This window comes from Aquarana catesbeiana, linkage group LG09, assembly GCF_042186555.1.
Source record: "Aquarana catesbeiana isolate 2022-GZ linkage group LG09, ASM4218655v1, whole genome shotgun sequence".
In the NCBI taxonomy this organism is placed as follows: Eukaryota; Metazoa; Chordata; class Amphibia; order Anura; family Ranidae; genus Aquarana; species Aquarana catesbeiana.
This window is the reverse complement of record NC_133332.1, coordinates 30,685,201-30,701,103: the sequence shown is the minus strand read 5'-3', so window position 1 is coordinate 30,701,103 and position 15,903 is coordinate 30,685,201. Positions and strand designations below refer to the sequence as shown.

The 15,903-nt window shown below is 43.7% G+C and overlaps 1 protein-coding gene across 1 annotated transcript in view; it reads right to left on the bottom strand.

The window, feature by feature from the left end:
- Positions 1-774: 774 nt before the first annotated feature.
- The window catches only part of HSD17B8 (hydroxysteroid 17-beta dehydrogenase 8), a 32,067-nt gene continuing 16,938 nt past the window's right edge, over positions 775-15,903 (bottom strand). Inside the window, exons 5-9 of the mRNA XM_073598197.1 lie at positions 14,217-14,302; positions 10,406-10,490; positions 10,285-10,327; positions 5,746-5,820; positions 775-2,138 (exon numbers count right to left, since the gene is read on the bottom strand). Of these exons, the coding sequence (XP_073454298.1) occupies positions 2,122-2,138; positions 5,746-5,820; positions 10,285-10,327; positions 10,406-10,490; positions 14,217-14,302 (306 nt within the window). The 3' untranslated portion in view covers positions 775-2,121. The remainder of the gene's footprint in view (positions 2,139-5,745; positions 5,821-10,284; positions 10,328-10,405; positions 10,491-14,216; positions 14,303-15,903) is intronic.

Here is a 15,903-nt window from a genome sequence, read left to right as displayed (position 1 = left end):
ATATTCAATCTTTACAAACTGGCCGCAAGCTCTGAACTCTGTAAGTCCCCCAAAATTGCCCTCCTTTCTGTAATACCATGCTCTATTTCCAAAGCCAAAAGAGGCCTCCTCAGATTTTTCCTGCAGTCGGCTCTTATCCCTGCCATTGGAAAAATACTCAAGCTCTGATTATTTCAGAGTACCTACAGGAAGGTATTTATCGTCAGCACATGGAAGAACTCATGGCATCTATCTACAGTACCTACTCAACTTATATGACCACATAGAGCACCTGGGTCATTTCCTTGGGTTCCCAACATACTCAGGAACTATTAATTAATGAGAGAAGGCTCTACCAGGTGAGAACGTTGGGCTTCCCCGTCTCAAATCCCTCCTATTCTGTTTTTCTTCCCCTTTCTTGTGAGTACTTCGGTCTACAGACTGTCCCTTATCTACCTTCCATGTACATGTCCCTCAAGAATCAGCTGATGAAATTCTGCATTTACAAATTATTACGTTCTCTTCCACAGTTTCCACCTGTGCCCCATGATTATAGATCATAGTTGTTAAATGTAGATTGAATAACCCTGTATATTATCACAACTGTTCAACTGTAAACTCTATGGGGGGGTCCACTCCATGTGGAAGACTACACATAGGTTCTCTGTAAGAGGAGGAAAATGGTCAGTGACTGTCCCGTAGGTTGATGAGCTTGTCTGTCCCTCATAGATCTTTGCACGTTTCCCATCTGGTCACATGTCCATACTGCAGGAAGATATGTATGACTGCTACCAGTATTATTATACAGGATTTATATAGCGCCAACAGTTTGCGCAGCACTTTACAATATAAAGGGGAAGGTACAATTACAACACAGTTCAATACAGAAGGAATAGAAGGGCTCTGCTCGTGGAGCTTACAATCTAATTTAACACACCTAGATCTGTCCTATCATGCCACTCAGCTCAGCAAGGATTAACCAGTGTTCTATCGAAAAACGCCTCCCGTCGGATAACGCCTTCCAACGGGTCTGCGCATGCGCAGTACCCAACGTCACTCCAGCTGATATGTTGATCAGCTGGAGTGACGTCAACACAGCGCATGCGCAGATCGTTGGAGGCAGTATTCGATGATCTGCAAAGAGCCCAGGGAGATTGAACTTGTCAGATTATGCCTCGCTGTTGCGGGGCTAGTTTTGTGTGTGTTGTAACCCGCTCATAGACACAGGCAAAACCCGCCATTTAACACACTGAACCTGCCGTTGAACACACATAAAATCCGCCCTTAAACAGGCGGAAAACCCGCCCCACGATAGCGAGGCATAGTCTGACAAGTACCTTCTCTCTTGGCTCTTTTAAGATGGTCAGATAATGCCTCTGATGATCTGCGCATGCGCTGTGTTGATGTCACTCCAGCTGGAGTGACGTTGCGTACTGCGCACGCGCAGATCCATCAGGGGCATTATTGAACAGGAGGCAATATTCAACAGGACACTGGCTCTCAACTGGCACAAGTACAAAGCTGATCTGCCTCGTGCACTTCATTGTGAGCTCTGTTCGTCGGAGAATGGCCTGGCCATGCAAAATAGAGCCTACAGGGAATGCTAGATTGATTGCAAGGGGGTATATTTTACCTGAAACGTGGGTTTAGGGTTCTGAGGATGAAAGGTGGCCACAATTATTTTTTTTTATTTAAACTCAACGGAAATCTTAATATTTTTTAACCTATGTGACCTCTGCATCGGTGATTCATTTCACATCCCCTGCATGCTTTCATCTGCACTGCCGGGACTTACTAAGAACACCAGACAATGAACAGAGCTCTGAGTATTGCTATGTAAGAAGTAGGCAGAAGAACCCGATTATTTCCTGCTCTGTTTTAACAAAATGTCAGCTATCATTTTCATAATAATTACAGCGTTTGTATTGTATTTCAAAAAAATTACATCTAAAAAAAAAAAAAAAATGTTGCAGATCCTCTTCTCTCTGGAGAGTGTACATAAAAGATTCACAGGCCTTATACACAAAGGCAGTAATTCTCTTCTTACAAGAAGCTTGACTGGGTCATACATCAGGATCCAGAATTGTAGGATATACAGAGTTCTTTCTGCTGCTCCATTGAGACTGCAGGTACCAGAGAGGATCATAAATACAGTCCACCTGGAGAAAACAGGATGAAAAGAACAACCGTCACTACAGTCAGCCTGCTTTATATTGTATCATTAATGTAAAGTTTTGCAGAACTATTAAACTCATACATAGAGAACTGAACTTAAAGCGGTTGGCATGTGCTTGCAGCACTGTCCCATCGAATTGAATGGGCAGGTGTGGCAAGCAGAGTTATGCCCTGTACACACGATCGGACATTGATCGGACATTCCGACAACAAAATCCATGGATTTTTTCCGACGGATGTTGGCTCAAACTTGTCTTGCATACACACGGTCACACAAAGTTGTCGGAAAATCCGATCGTTCTGAACGTGGTGATGTAAAACACGTACATCGGGACTATAAACGGGGCAGTGGCCAATAGCTTTTATCTCTTTATTTATTCTGAGCATGCGTGGCACTTTGTGCGTCGGATTTGTGTACACACGATCGGAATTTCCGACAACGGATTTTGTTGTCGGAAAATTTTATATCCTGCTCTCAAACTTTGTGTGTCGGAAAATCCGATGGAAAATGTGTGATGGAGCCCACACACGGTCGGAATTTCCGACAACAAGGTCCTATCACACATTTTCCATCGGAAAATCTGACCGTGTGTACGGGGCATTAAAGTGATTGTAAACCATGGAGTGAAATTTCTGTCTGCTACCTCATTCCTCTGCTATCAGCCTAGGTCTCTTCTGACAGGTTTTTCTGACACCAAGAGAAAAAAAAGGTGACAAGGGAGCGATCTCCAGCACACAGCCTGTGATTGACAGCCTCAGCTCTGTTCCTGTGAGCTGCGTGAAGGGGGTGTGTCTCTTCTCTCCAATCAGGGCTCAGAGCTCTCCTCACTGAGCTCTGCAGAGAGTAACTTCAGATTCTCACCCCCTGCTTTTCAGAGCTGAGAGATCCTGTGCAAAGTCTGGACTTTGAATGGCTGTAGATGAGAGAGTAGAAGAAAACAAAAAGACCTGGACAGCCGCACACCAGAATGGATAAATCTTTTTATTCAAAATACAGGATCATGGGGTACACAAAACACGACTGTGGGGTGGTACAAGAATAGATGATGCGTTTCGCACTTACACCAAGTGCTTACTCATAGCTTGTTGTAAGTGCGAATCGCATCAGATATTCTTGTACCACCCCACAGTCGTGTTGTGTACCCCATGATCCTGTATTTTGAATAAAAAGACGGATTTATCCATTCCGGTGTGCGGCTGTCCAGGTCTTCTTGTTCTCTTCTACTTGCATCAGCATTTAGCCAGCACCCGGGGCTCTTCTCTTCCTGGAGGTAATGAGACACAAGCACTCTGGTTTAAGCCCCTCTTTGAGCGGAGGATCCCACATCATGTAGATGAGAGAGGGCTGCAGATACACAGGTAAAACTGATGTAGAAGGATTTGTTTCATATTTGTATCACCTGAGGCCAGTCACTTCATTGGGTATATTCATGGGGTTTACAACCACTTTAAAGGACAACTGTACCTTTCACACAAATGTCCTTTAATCGGTTCCCTCCATCTTCCTGAGTGCAACCCACCTGCTCAGATATTTACCTTCTTCCTCAAACCAGTGATCTTTGCGGTGTGGCCCTGCCCAGCAAGAATGCCCCCATTGAGTCTTACTCTTAGTGCACATACATGGTGTAGCATCATTCATCCCTATAGATAAGTCATACACAAAGGTTCCTTCAGCGGTCCAGCCGAGTACCCCTCATCCCTTGGTCGAATGGGGCTGGGATGTGCATGTGCTTTTAGAAAAGTTTTTTTTTTCTTTTTTTTTTATTATTTTTTATATATTTAAGGTACCCATGTAGCGCCATCAATCTACACAGCGCTCCACCACACCCACGGGGTCTGCAATCCAAAGTCCCCAACTCACACCCATACACCAGGGCCAATTTTTGGGAAGAAGCCAATAAACCTAACAGCATGTCTTTGGAGTGTGGGAGGAAACCCACGCAGGCACAGGGAGAACATGCAAACTCCAGGCAGGTAGTGTCATGGTTGGGATTCGAACCAGCGACCCCATTGCTGCGAGGCGATAGTGCTGACCACTACACCACTGTGCTGCCTTGCTTTTAGAAGAGTTGTTGGAGACAGTTGCATCACAGATTTTATTCTTCTTTAGAGTGAACCTATCCAATCACCTTACCATCTTTAGTGGCCTCAGGTCTAAAAAGAGATTAGAAGAATTAGCCAGCACATCAGTCATGTATGGTCATGTAGGTCAAAATGCAAAAGTGGTCACATTAAAAAAATAAAAAGGCACAAAGTATCCACTGAAGCTTCGGGGTCACAGAGGACCTCTTTCCCAAGGTGATAGAAAAGTGACAGACAGGAGCAAGGTGTCTTTTACATTGCTATCCCCTTGAGGGGTGAAAGCACTCCTCGAGTTGATTGCCTTGAGGAGTGTTTCAGGAGCAACCCTTTTCAGGACAATGAGAGACCCATCTCACAAGGTGGTAGAAGTCTTGAGGGATGTTTCAGGAGCCACCATGGACCCCTTTTCTTAGGGTGATAGCAAGTCAACAGACGTCTTGCTCCTGTCAGTTTGCTGTCACCTTGAGAAAGGGGTCCCACGAAACAATGGTGGACGTTATGTGCCTTCCTACTGACCTCAACACAATTTTGAGATACATGAACAGTGTGCTGTAATTGAGCTGTAACACAGTGTCACCGTAAGGCAAGCATCCCAACGTTGGGAGTATGGGTATGCTGTTGGATGGATTGGGCAGTTTTCTAGGTCTGAAGAGCACACACCTCCAGCCATTCAGTGCCCCTGCCTTACTCAAAGCCATGGCAAATAGGTAAGAGCCAATGGGTAAACAAAGGTCAGTGGAACCCAGGTAGGACACACACTGGTTGACAGGTAATTCTGTGAATGTGGTTCTGTAGAACAGGGGCACGCCCATGGAATGATAGACCTAAGTTAATCAACTTTAACAACTATAATGCTCTAACTGGACAGGCTGTAGGAAGTTGGGCACGCATTGACCCAGAAGTCAGAGTCAAGCCCCTATTGACATAGTGAAAATAGTTTCAGCGAGGTGCACAAAAGAAAGGTTTTCTAAGTAATAAAAGTTAAATGACAGGCATAGTGTGGGACCAACAAACAAAAGTGGAAAGCCGCACACAGATGTTCAGCCCAGTTAGAATCTATAAGACAATAGCTTCAACTTGTCTCCTCAGAAGCCATGCCCCTATAATGCGTTTCGCCCACCCACAGGCTTTGTCCTAGAGGTAACTCTAGGACTAAGCCCTTGGGTGGGTGAAACATGTTAGAGGGGCATGGCTTCTGGAGGAGACAAGTTGAAGGCATTTTCTTATAGATTCTAACTGGGCTGAACATCCGTGTGCGGCTTTCCACTTTCTATGTTGGGCTCTTTCAGTGGGTCGGGCAAACCTGCACCTGACAGTGCTGGAGTCACCGGGAATCTTATGTTGGCACTTGGAGTGGTGCTTTCATTTTGGTCTGAGGCAACCTAAGGGACCTGCACTTCGGAATGACTAGTTTAACAGTTTAAAAATGGCTGAACAGTTTACTTTACTTGAATCACAAGCCAGACACAAAGAAGATGCATGAAATAACCCCACCTGATTGGTTATTACCTGTCACTTCAATACTTGTTCCTGTAATATATCTACTGTCATTCGAAGCCAGGAACGCACAGACATCTGCGATATCTAAAACAGCAGTGGACAACTTTAACACTGTGACATAAGCAGTTACAGGCACAGCTGAATTCAGAGAAATAGGGGCGTTCTCATCACAACCTCATTATCCCTCATGGGAGTCAACAGCGCAAGCACTGAACAAACCCCGGAGCAGACGATGTAAACCGACATGTGAGGTGCCTGTAAACATGAGCCCATCAGCCTTAAAGCCCAATTTGTACTCTTTTTAAAATGGGCCTGAACTCAAATTTAGAATTGGTATTTATGCTTAAAAAATAAGTTCACCTTTCGTAACATGTTCAATGTTACACCCTGAATATGAGTGTAACATGTTATTAACAGACTGGCCCCCGCACCTCCTTGATCTGACAGCTAGCAGGGATCTTCTCCCCCCCACCCCACAAAATGTGGCTGAGCGGGGCTACGCCCGCCCAGCCGCATTACTAATTCAATGTGCTGTGAATGGAAAACTACAAGGTCCAACAGCCTTTGTGGCTGTCAGCTTGTAGTTTTCAATGAACTTCCTACGGTGCTGTGGAGCACCATGTTAGTTCATTCTTTCTTCCTGTTATATTGTATCTGCTTGCCCGATGTACGGGCACACAGGTACACTGCCAGATCTGCTGATTGCTAGTGCAATACTTTACAGGCTCCAAAAAAAAAAAAAAAAAAAAAAAAGCTTAGTTTTTTTACCTACAAAAAATTTGCATTTATTATTTTTTTCTAAAAGGTGAACATATCCTATAAGCTGCATGATGAAATAATGTACCTTATGTCTTAAATTCCTCCAACAAAAGTGCAATTCTTGGTATATGAGTGTGGCTAGGCCAGTGCCTACAGACTTATAGCTGTATATCTGCAGTGCAAGATCTCAGGCACTGCTGCCTCTGACTGCTAGTCTCTGGAGATTAGCTGATATCACTCCTGAGCTGCTCACGGTTTTCCTTGCTGGAGGCTCTGGCATGAGAAAGCAAAACCTTGCCGCCAACCAAGATGGCCACCTCCACACAGAGGCACAGTATGACACAAGACATGGTAAGTCCTTAATGGGGAAAAGACCAGCTGCAGGGAGACCACAGGCAATACTGGGAGCTAGTCCTTTGCCCTCTGTCTACCTTTTTTGGAACAGCTTCCAGAGTTCATTTTCTTTTTAACCCCTTCCCGACCGCCGCACGCCAATATACGTCCGCAGAATGGCACGGGTGGGCAAAAGGGCGTACGGGTACTTCCCCTTTAAGAGGCGGCATTGTGGGCACGCGCGCACCCAATGCGTGCTCCGTTACCGTGGCCACGGGTCCCGCGGACTCGATGTCCGCGATCGTGTCACGGAGTAAACAAGGCATTTCCCCGTTCTGCCTAGTGACATGACAGAGATCACTGCTCCCTGTCATCGAGAGCAGTGATCGCTGTCATGTGTCTAGTAGCCCATCCCCCCCTACAGTTAGAATCACTCCCTAGGACACACTTAACCCCTTGATAGCCCCCTGGTGTTTAACCCCTTCCCTGCCAGTGTCATTTACACAGTAATCAGTGCATTTTTATAGCACTGATCGCTGTATAAATGACAATGGACCCAAAATCGTGTCAATTGTGTCCGATATGTCCGCCATGTCACAGTCACAATAAAATCGCAGATCGCTGCCATTACTAATAAAAAAAAAAATTAAATGAAAAATTAAAAAATTAATGTCATAAAACTATCCCCCATTTTGTAGACGCTATAACTTTTGCGCAAACCAATCAATATACGCTTATTGCGATTTTTCTTACCAAAAATATGTAGAAAAATACGTATTTGCCCAAACTGAGGTAAAAAAATTGTTTTTTTTATATATTTTTGGGGGATATTTATTATAGCAAAAAGTCAAAAATATTGTTTTTTTTTTTTTTTTCAAAATTGTCGCTCTTTTTTTGTTTATAGCGCAAAGAATAAAAACCGCAGAGGTGATCAAATACCACCAAAAGAAAGCTCTATTTGTGGGGAAAAGAGGACATCAATTTTGTTTGGGTGCAGCATCGCACGACCGCGCAATTGTCAGTTAAAGCGACGCAGTGCCGAATCGCAAAAAGTGCTCTGGTCAGGAAGGGGGTAAATCCTTCCGGGGCTGAAGTGGTTAAAAAAAAAGGGAATCTCACACTTCCTGCTGATTGGAGAGCTCTCTGGCTCAAACTCTGCAGCCGCTACCCGACCACAGAAATTTGTAAGGGCTACAGGAAATTATTTCGGCATCTCATACAATTGAGGCTGATCTGCTTATTTTTAGAACTCAGAATTAAGATGTCCATGTTTATGGAAGGTAAAAATCGAGCTTTAAATGACCTTAGACTTTCATTATGGCTCGTATGTATATTGGATAGAAATATGGACTTTATAGGCACCAATGGTAAAAACAAAAAACTTATTAGTAACAAATCACATGTATTAATATAAAAGTATATAAAAGCATTAATGAAAGTATTAGGATCTTTTGGCGATTATGCAGAACTATGTGGTATTCATTAGTACAGCCGATTGGTCCCTAATTGACCAATCCCTTATCAATCAGTACTTTTGTATGCAGGTTTACAATAGAATACCACCAAGTAAGGAGAGATTAATCCCTCCCCCGTAATATTTAATATGTAATGAGTGTGATCATTTATGTGAATTGGCATGTTAATAATTGTCCGCATATACTTGTATACTTTACCCACGTTAAGATGTCATTACAAATCTATGACCCCGCTGACAGTCGTTAAAAAGCCTTTTGTACCCATACATCACTCTTTACCCTGAGAAGTTACCATTTGCATTTTGTTCATTGATCTACTGATTATAGGTAGGTGAATCCCTTGCGTTTATTGGTACATTCCTTGATAGCATGTTCAGGGCTGAACCCCGGTGCAGGGTGTTGAAGCACTATGTTCAGTGGTAGTCTCTGCCCTTATCCTATATCATTTGTATGAAAATCATCCTTGGTTGTGATTTCATTATCTTTTAACCTTTAAGGCACCTGGTGTGTCCCCACATCTGTCCTCAGCCATATTCTGTATGCATATCTCCGGTTTTTGGATTCTGGATACAGCTCTAATATACTCTATAACCAATGTAAATGAAATGCACGTGTTATGTTTACCTACATGCATATTTTATTCACCCAGAAATTATGTAAATAAGCTCCTGAAGATGCGTATATCGCGAAACATGTAGAGCTTACACACTACTACGTCAATGTATTCTGGCTGTGCTGAGAATAATTATCAGGGTAACCAGATTTCATGACCTGATCCAGTGGCCAGAGTTGGAGATGTCAATGCCAAACTGTATGATGTTGCATTAATGCTTTTATACGCTTTTATATCAATACATGTGATTTGTTACTAATAAAAGTTTTAGTTTTTACCATTGGTGCCTATAAAGTCCATACAGTATTTCTATCCAATATACATACTGTTCATATTAGGATGTGGCATCTTATACTACAATAAAACCTTAGCTTGAGAGCGTTTTGCAAAACAAGCAACATTTTTTCATAAATTTTGACTTGATATACAAGCGATATGGCAATATGGTTACAATTAATGAAGGTACAAAATTTAGCAACTCACATCCTCCCAACTCATCATCCTCCGCACCGCCATCGACGTCATCCCTTCCACGCTGCGCTCCACGAGCTCTTCAAGCCTCGCTTTCAGATCGCTCTACTGCAGGGTAGTCTTCCCGGTCACGATTGCAGACTGACAGCGGGGAGAGGCGGCAGTGCGGGGGATGTTCTATGTGGACATCTTTCCCCCGGATGCCTGCATACTTAGAGATGTGCCTCTATTAATCATCAACCACGTGAGTTGCTAAATGTTGTTCCTTCATTAAATGTAACCAGATTACTACACTTAGAGGCGCCTCTCCTCTCTTTTATACTCTGTAGCTCCTACTGGATTTTGCTTCTAGTCCCCTCGTGGAGTCTTCCATTTGTGGGATGGACATTTTATGGTTACACAATCTATCACATTGCAATGATTTTTTTATATGGACTATAAACTGAAAGACCTATGAATAAATGGTTGTGGAACGAATCATCTGAGTTTCCAGTATTTTGTATGGGGAAATTCGCTTTGATATACAAGTGCTTTGGATTACAAGCATGTTTCTGGAACGAATTATACTCGCAATTCAAGGTTTTAATGTATTTTGTATAGACCCACAGTACCATCCTGTGCTCGTTATCTTTCATTATGGCTCTTTACAATGCCTTGCTGGACAAAGCTGAATCTGTTTCTTTTTTTTTTTTACCTGTGTTCTATAATATTCTGTATTCCATAATACTTCAATAAAAATGAATTAAAGTTGGCGAAATTAATGTGCGTTTTCTCTGTCTCATTTAAAATTTTCAATAAAAATCAATGAAAGTAAAAATGTATTGAAAGTGAAAAATAAAAGTAATAGGAGGGAAAACAGAAATAAATATAAACTTAGGATGAAGGTTTGTCATTTACCTTCTGGCTGACCAAGTCTTCCCATTGGAATCAGACCAGCAAGCTGCGGGCAAAGATCCAAAACAAAGTCAGAAACCAGAGAAACACACAGAGATACAGAGAGAAGTTCACATCATCTCACTTTGTCCAGGACTTTCTGTGGGACTTTGTCAGTCATCGGTGTGGCGATAAATCCAGGCAGTACGGTGTTACATCGGATATCGAACCTGGTGAGGCGACAACAGAAGAGAAGATAAGACGGGAAGCACTAACACCTATATGAGGCAGTCTACAGACAGGTGTGATAAGTCATTCAGATTAGGGTTGCACGGATACCACTTTATGAAGACCGAATACGAGTACCGATACTGTTTTTTTAATGTCATGTGACAGTGGCACTAATATGCAGCACTGATGGGCACTGATAGCGCGGACTGTGTCAGTCATTTTTTACAATTTATTTATTTTTTATTAATTCTTTTCAATTTATTTATTTTTTACAATGCCTTCTTTTTTTTGAGAAGGGGGGGGGTACACGGTGTCAGTGTGTTTTTATTTTATTTTTACAATTTAACCTTTTAAATATTTTTGTTTATTACAATTCTTTATTTATTTTATATCAGCCCTGTTGGGGGGGGGGGGGGGGGCTTTGGTGAGATATCAGGGGTCTAAGCAGACCCCTGACATCTCCCCTTTGAGACAAAAAAAGGGACTGAGGACACAGATTCCTCAGTCCCTTTCTCTGCAGCCTCAGCTGCACTGAAGATGAATGGACAGGAGACAGAGGAGACAGAGGCTCCTCTCTATTCATAAACTGAAGAAGCAGAGAAAACACAGTTTACGATGCTCAGTTATGAATGGACAGTAATGACTCTGTGCTTTTGGAAAAGGAAGGAGTCGGTAAATGACAGATTTACCGGCTCCTTCCTCCGCTCTCCATCCTGACAGATCTGGGACAAGGGGGGGGGGGGGGGCGGAGGAGAACAGAGGGGGTCGAGGAGCACCAGAGCAGACTTGGGGAGCCGCAGGACGACACAGAGGACAGTCGGGACAATTGGTGCGGACCGTTACAAGCACCAATCTCCCTGTATACCTTTTAATAAAGCAGCTGAAAGCTGCGGGAGGGAGAGGAGTAGAAGCGGCTGTCAGCTGCTTTATTAAAAGGTATACAGGGAGATTGGTGCTTGTAACTGCACCCCCTGATCATCTGTGAGGCTGCCTGGCCCCCCCTGCTACGCTGAGGGCGCAAGTATAGGGTCATGTATCGGTGCATTTGCATGAGTACAAGTACTCGTGCGAATGCTTGGTATCCTTGCAACCCTAATTTAAATGATTAATAATATCATACAAGGAACAGTGAGGTGCCAGGTCCCATAATCCTCATCAACCATTTAGATATCAGGAATTCAAAGTTGTAAGATCATAAAAAAAATTTCCCTGCACAGTCAAATCCCAAAATTCACCTTAAGGCTCCATTCACACAAGCGCGACTCCAAAGTTGCGCAATTTCGAGTGCGACTTTGGTGCGACTTTACACTCTCTGGCACTCAAGTCGCAAGAAAGTCACAGCAAAGCAGTGCAGGAATGCAAGTGCCATTGAAATCAATAAAATGCGACTTTAGGTGTCCAAAGTCGCATGACAAGTAGCAATAGTGTGAATGGAGCCTAAAGCTCCAGATCCCGCAAGATCTCGGGGTAAGGGTAGGTTCATACCACAAAAACGCACTCCAGATCTGTTCTGGATGCGTTTCTGCATGCACGTTTTTAAATTGTTTTTGATGTGTTTTCTGATGCATTCCCAATGCTTTTTTTCCATTTTTTTTCTTTTTTTTCATTGTACTGGGGTCCAGCTTATTTGTGTTGTGTTCCAGTGCATTTGTGATGCATTTTAAGATGTTCCAGTACAGTCCAATGCAGCAAAAATGCAGCATGTTCTAATTTTTTTTTTCCTGGAACTGACCGCACTGATGTATAGTATGCCATTGGAAACCATATAACCTACTGTTCATGCGTTTGTGATGCAGAAAAAAAAACGCACTGGACTGCATGTGGTGTGAACTGGCCCTAAGGCTTTTTTGTTTTTAAACATGTAATGTCGTACAGCGCATTCGCAAAATGAACCGCATGATGTCTTGTGCCATGTCATGCAAGCGAAGTACCACAATACTGCGAGATTTTGCAGACTGGGTATGAGATCTTCCTGAAAGCAATGATGATGTTTCCTTCCCAGGGGGAATCAGTGGGGCTACAGCACCGGGGTGCATTCAGAGATACCAGGAAGTGAATCAAAAGAAAAGTAAATAAATTAAAAAAAAAAAAAAAAAACTTTAAAAAAGCAGTGTTAGATTATTTCACATCAGCATGCAGATGTGAATTTTAGTAATATAAGGGGAAAGGTCCACCTTAACTGCAACCAAGAAAAAAATCTGTCTTGACAGAACAGATGGTGCTGTGTGATGGGGCTGTATAAATCTCAGGAGTGGATGGATAAAAATACAAATCTTTTGGCAGGTAAAACAATTACCATATACAGTATGTAATCTCTGTATTTAGTATTTAGTGCCTGAAGTTCAGCTTTATTATAGACGGCTGTGTTATGGAAACTCTGGGATCATTGTGCATTGATGACAGCTAAGGAGCCTGAAACAGCGAGGTACAAGTTGGATAAGGGGCTGTACCTTTGGGCTTTATCTAGGCCAGTGGTCTCCAAACTGCGGCCCTTTGCTTGTCTTTATCTGGCCCTTGAGGTACTATTCCTCTTACCGATACAAGGCACTATTCCTCCCACTGACACCAACAGTAGTGCCTACTTCCTGCCACCGATACCAACAATGGGGACCATTCCTTCCACTCACACCAACGACAGGGCACTATTCCTCCCACTGACATCAATGATGGGGCACTATTCCTCCCACCAAGCCTGTACTGGCCATAGGGCACACTGGGCTGCATGTCCCTTTGAAGCCCAAGGCAGCTGGGCTGTCTATTGATCCCAACACCGCTCATCGGGTCTCTTTACGGCTGCCCTTTCAATTCACAGCATGGCTGTCGGGCAGAAACTAGAGGTCAGCTGACCCATGACCAAAAAGGGGGACACGCGGGTCCTGCCTCTGCCCTGCCATAGATGGGACTGTGCAAGGGAGGCAGAGATTGGGAGGGGGGCACTATGGTTGGAGGGGGGGGGGGGCATGGCTGTGGGGAGCACTGTGGTGGGGGCTGTGATTGCTGGGGGTGCTGTGGTGTGGGGGGGGGGGGGGGCACTGTGGTGTGAGGGAATGCACTGTGGGGGCACTGTAATCATTGCAGTGCCCCTCTGCAGTGCAGTCCCCAATTGTGTCGCAGTGCCCCTTTGCATTGCAGTGTGAGGGACCGGCTACGTGGGTGTCTCATCGCAGGCTGCCCCTGCTGGTGACCGCCCCCTCCCGATCCCTGGAGGAACTGGCTGCTCGCTCTGGAAAGCCTGGGCCTGTTTTTTGTCCCCGTCCAGGCCTGCCTCCCCCTGACACCAATGATGGGGAACTATTCCTCCCACTGACACCAATGATGGGGCAGTATTCTGCCCACTGACACCAATGATGGGGCACTATTCCTCCCACTGACACCCGTGAAGGGGCACTATTTCTTCCACTGATACCAAAGATAGGGCACAATTCCTCCCATTGATACCAAAGATGGGGCACTATTCCTCCCACTGACACCCATGATGGGGCACTATTCCTCCCACTGACACCAATGATGGGGCATTATTTACTTCCAATGATGCCAGGCATAATCTACTCACATTGGCCCCCTCAAAGTCTGAAGGACAGTAAACCAGCCCTTTGTTTAGAAAGTTTGAAGACCCCCTGATCTAGGCTATTAATTAGAAGTTCTTAAAGTTCTTGTAGGCAATTGAGATGGGAAGGAATACTGTATTGTACAGATTGCTTAACATATAAAAAGTGTTTTCTCACTTAGCCAGTTCTTTAGCAGCAGTCCTAGTTAAACCTTCTACTCCGGCCTTAGATGCAGCATAGTTGGCCTGACCGAGATTGCCCACCTGGGAAAGATCAAAATTATTGTTTGAGATTATATGATATCTATTGACTGTAACACAATAATGACATGCAGCTACAGTGCCTTGAAAACGTATTCATACCCCTTGAAATTTTTCACATTTTGTCATGTTACAACCAAAAATATAAAATGTATTTTTTTGTTTTTTTTATGATAGACCAACACAAAGTGGCACATAATTGTGAAGTGAAAGGAACTAATAAATGGTTTTCAGTTTTTTTTTACAAATATGTGAAAAACGTGGCGTGCATTTGTATTCAGCCCCCTTTACACTGATATCAATTGCCTTCAGAAGTCACCTAATTAGTAAACAGAGTCCACCTGTGTGTAATTTAATCTCAGTATAAATACAGCTCTTCCATGAAGCCCTCAGAGGTTTGTTAGAGAACTTTAGTGAACAAACAGCACCATGAAGGCCAAGGAACACACCAGACAGGTCAGGGATAAAGTTGTGGAGAAGTGTAAAGCAGGGTTAGGTTACAAAAAAATATCCCAAGCTTTGAACATTTCACGGAGCACTGTTCAATCCATCATCCGAAAATGGAAAGAGTATGGCACAACTGCAAAGCTACCAAGACATGGCCGTCCACCTAAACTGACAGGCCAGGGAAGGAGACCATTCATTAGAGAAGCAGCCCAGAGGCCCATGGTAACTCTGGAGGAGCTGCAGAGATCCACAGCTCAGGTGGGAGAATCTGTCCACAGGACAACTATTAGTCGTGTTCTCCACAAATCTGACCTTTATGGAAGAGTGACAAGAAGAAAGCCATTATTGGAAGAAAGCCATAGAAGTCCCTTTTGCGAGAAGCCATGTGGGGGACACAGCAAACATGTGGAAGAAGGTGCTCTGGTCAGATGAGACCACAATAGAACTTTTTGGTCTAAAAGCAAAACGCTATGTGTGGGGGAAAACTTATACTGCATGTTGGCGGCAGCATCATGGTGTGGGGATGCTTTTCTTCAGCAGGGACAGGGAAGCTGGTCAGAGTTGATGGGAAGATGGATGGAGCCAAATACAGGGCAATCTTAGAAGAAAACCTGTTTGTCTGCAAAAGACTTGAGACTGGGTGGAGGTTCACCTTCCAGCAGGACAACGACCCTAAACATACAGCCAGAGCTACAATGGAATGGTTTCGATCAAAGCATATTCATGTGTTAGAATGGCCCAGTCAAAGACGCTCTCCATCCAATCTGACAGAACTTGAGCTGTTTTGCAAAGAAGAATGGGCAAAAATGTCCCTCTCTAGATGTGCAAAGCTGGTAGAGACATCCCCAAAAAGACTTACAGCTGTAATTGCAGTGAAAGGAGGTTCTACAAAATATTGACTCAGGGGGGCGCCATACAAATGTACCCCACACTTTTCACATATTTATAAAAAAATTTTGAAAACCATTTATAATTTTCCTTCCACTTCACAATTATGTGCCACTTTGTGTTGGTCTATCACATAAAATCCCAATAAAATACATTTACATTTTTGGTTGTAACATGACAAAATGTGGAAAATTTCAAGGGGTATGAATACTTTTTCAAGGCACTGTATCTCTGGATGTAGACTGGAAGTGGCTGCAAAGAAACTGCAG